Raw genomic sequence first — 1,412 nt, forward strand, 5'->3', positions numbered from 1 at the left:
CTTTATTGGTCGAGGTCAACTCCCAAATTCTGTTCCAATCAAACACGTTGGGAACAACAACATAAATCGCCCAAAATGGATCCTCATATCAGGAAAGAAGTTAGTTTGGACGCCAAAGGTAAGACAAAGAGTATTTGATGAAGTGTCCCCCTTTCCATTCATTCCGTGAGTTAAGTCAAAGCACATCCAACAGTTTCCATTTACGTTCAGGTTGTTTGTCGGGGTAATGCTCGATATTTTCCATGAAAACATGCTTTCATTCTTTTAGTGTTAATTCGACAACAAATAATAAGTAACTTGCAAGGGATTTGTAACAATGAAGGGAGCAGAAAAGCTGATGTTTCGATGGAAATTTAACTCGGCGTCTCAGTGTGGGTGCATGAGGAAAGAGTGAGAAAAAGCACGTAAGTTCGGATGAGTGTTTCTCGCAACCTCGTAATAGATTTCCAGGTACGAGCTGGAACAGAACTTTCCTCCTTTCATCGATTTTGCTAAGTACGCATTCCTCTCAAAATAATCCTATCCACATCAGTTTTCAAAGGGCTGTTAGACTAGCAGCATGAATCGGTTAAGATAAACTGAAAAAGAATCCCATGACGTTAAAAACATGCAGTTAAAATATCTCAAAAACATTCTCCCATGCCAAGATGGGGCTGCAAAAATCACGGCCTTGGCTTGGTCGGCCAACAATTTAAAATTAGCCGTGTGCACGGCGGATCGAGTGATTCTACTTTTTGATGAGACGGGAGAAAAACGCGACAAATTCTCCACCAAACCAGCCGATCCGAAATATGGCAAAAAGAGCTACATTGTCAAAGCTGTAGACTTTTCCCCGGATGGAACGAAGCTAGCCGTGGGCCAAACCGACAACATCATCTTCGTCTACAAAATCGGTGAAGATTGGGGCGAGAAGAAAGTGATCTGCAACAAATTCATACAAACTGCGGCTGTTACAGCTTTGATTTGGCCCATGAAAGGTCCCATAATCGCGGGATTGGCGGACGGGAAAATTCGTGCGGCCCACACCAAAACCAACAAAGCTACGACATTGTATTCGGCAGATTCTTGCACGATATCTTTGGTCCAGAATTTAGAAGGCACCGGCTTCATGTCTGGACATGCTGATGGATCCGTTGTTCGATGGTATGTGGCAGACGATCCCATGGCTAAACCTCAAGTAAGTGGTCTTCTTAGAAATCTTGCCTGAGGCCTTGGCAGACGCACTATACGATTCCTGGACTAGCCATCACTTGAGATCAAAACTTTTCCAATTTGTCTTGGGCACATTAATACGTAAGACAAACTTCTTGCTGGCTTCGGGGATTTATGACTGAGAAAAGAAATTGGCCAAACAGACTCCGAACGAGTTTGAGAGGGGAACACATTTGCAGTCCTATGGGGGCTGGTCCCAG

The 1,412-nt window shown here is 43.8% G+C and overlaps 2 protein-coding genes across 2 annotated transcripts in view; both read left to right on the plus strand.

Moving 5' to 3' along the window:
- The first annotated feature begins 27 nt into the window (after positions 1 to 27).
- The window catches only part of LOC131884363 (microtubule-associated protein futsch-like), a 47,980-nt gene continuing 46,595 nt past the window's right edge, over positions 28 to 1,412 (plus strand). The window contains exon 1 of the mRNA XM_059232111.1: positions 28 to 118. Within this exon, the coding sequence (XP_059088094.1) occupies positions 76 to 118 (43 nt within the window). The 5' untranslated portion in view covers positions 28 to 75. The remainder of the gene's footprint in view (positions 119 to 1,412) is intronic.
- LOC131884364 (intraflagellar transport protein 172 homolog) overlaps positions 565 to 1,412 on the plus strand; it is a 6,668-nt gene continuing 5,820 nt past the window's right edge. The window contains 1 exon segment of the mRNA XM_059232112.1: positions 565 to 1,177. Coding sequence (XP_059088095.1) covers positions 608 to 1,177 — 570 coding nt within the window. The 5' untranslated portion in view covers positions 565 to 607.

Source organism: Tigriopus californicus, chromosome 7 (assembly GCF_007210705.1).
Source record: "Tigriopus californicus strain San Diego chromosome 7, Tcal_SD_v2.1, whole genome shotgun sequence".
Taxonomy (NCBI): Eukaryota; Metazoa; Arthropoda; class Copepoda; order Harpacticoida; family Harpacticidae; genus Tigriopus; species Tigriopus californicus.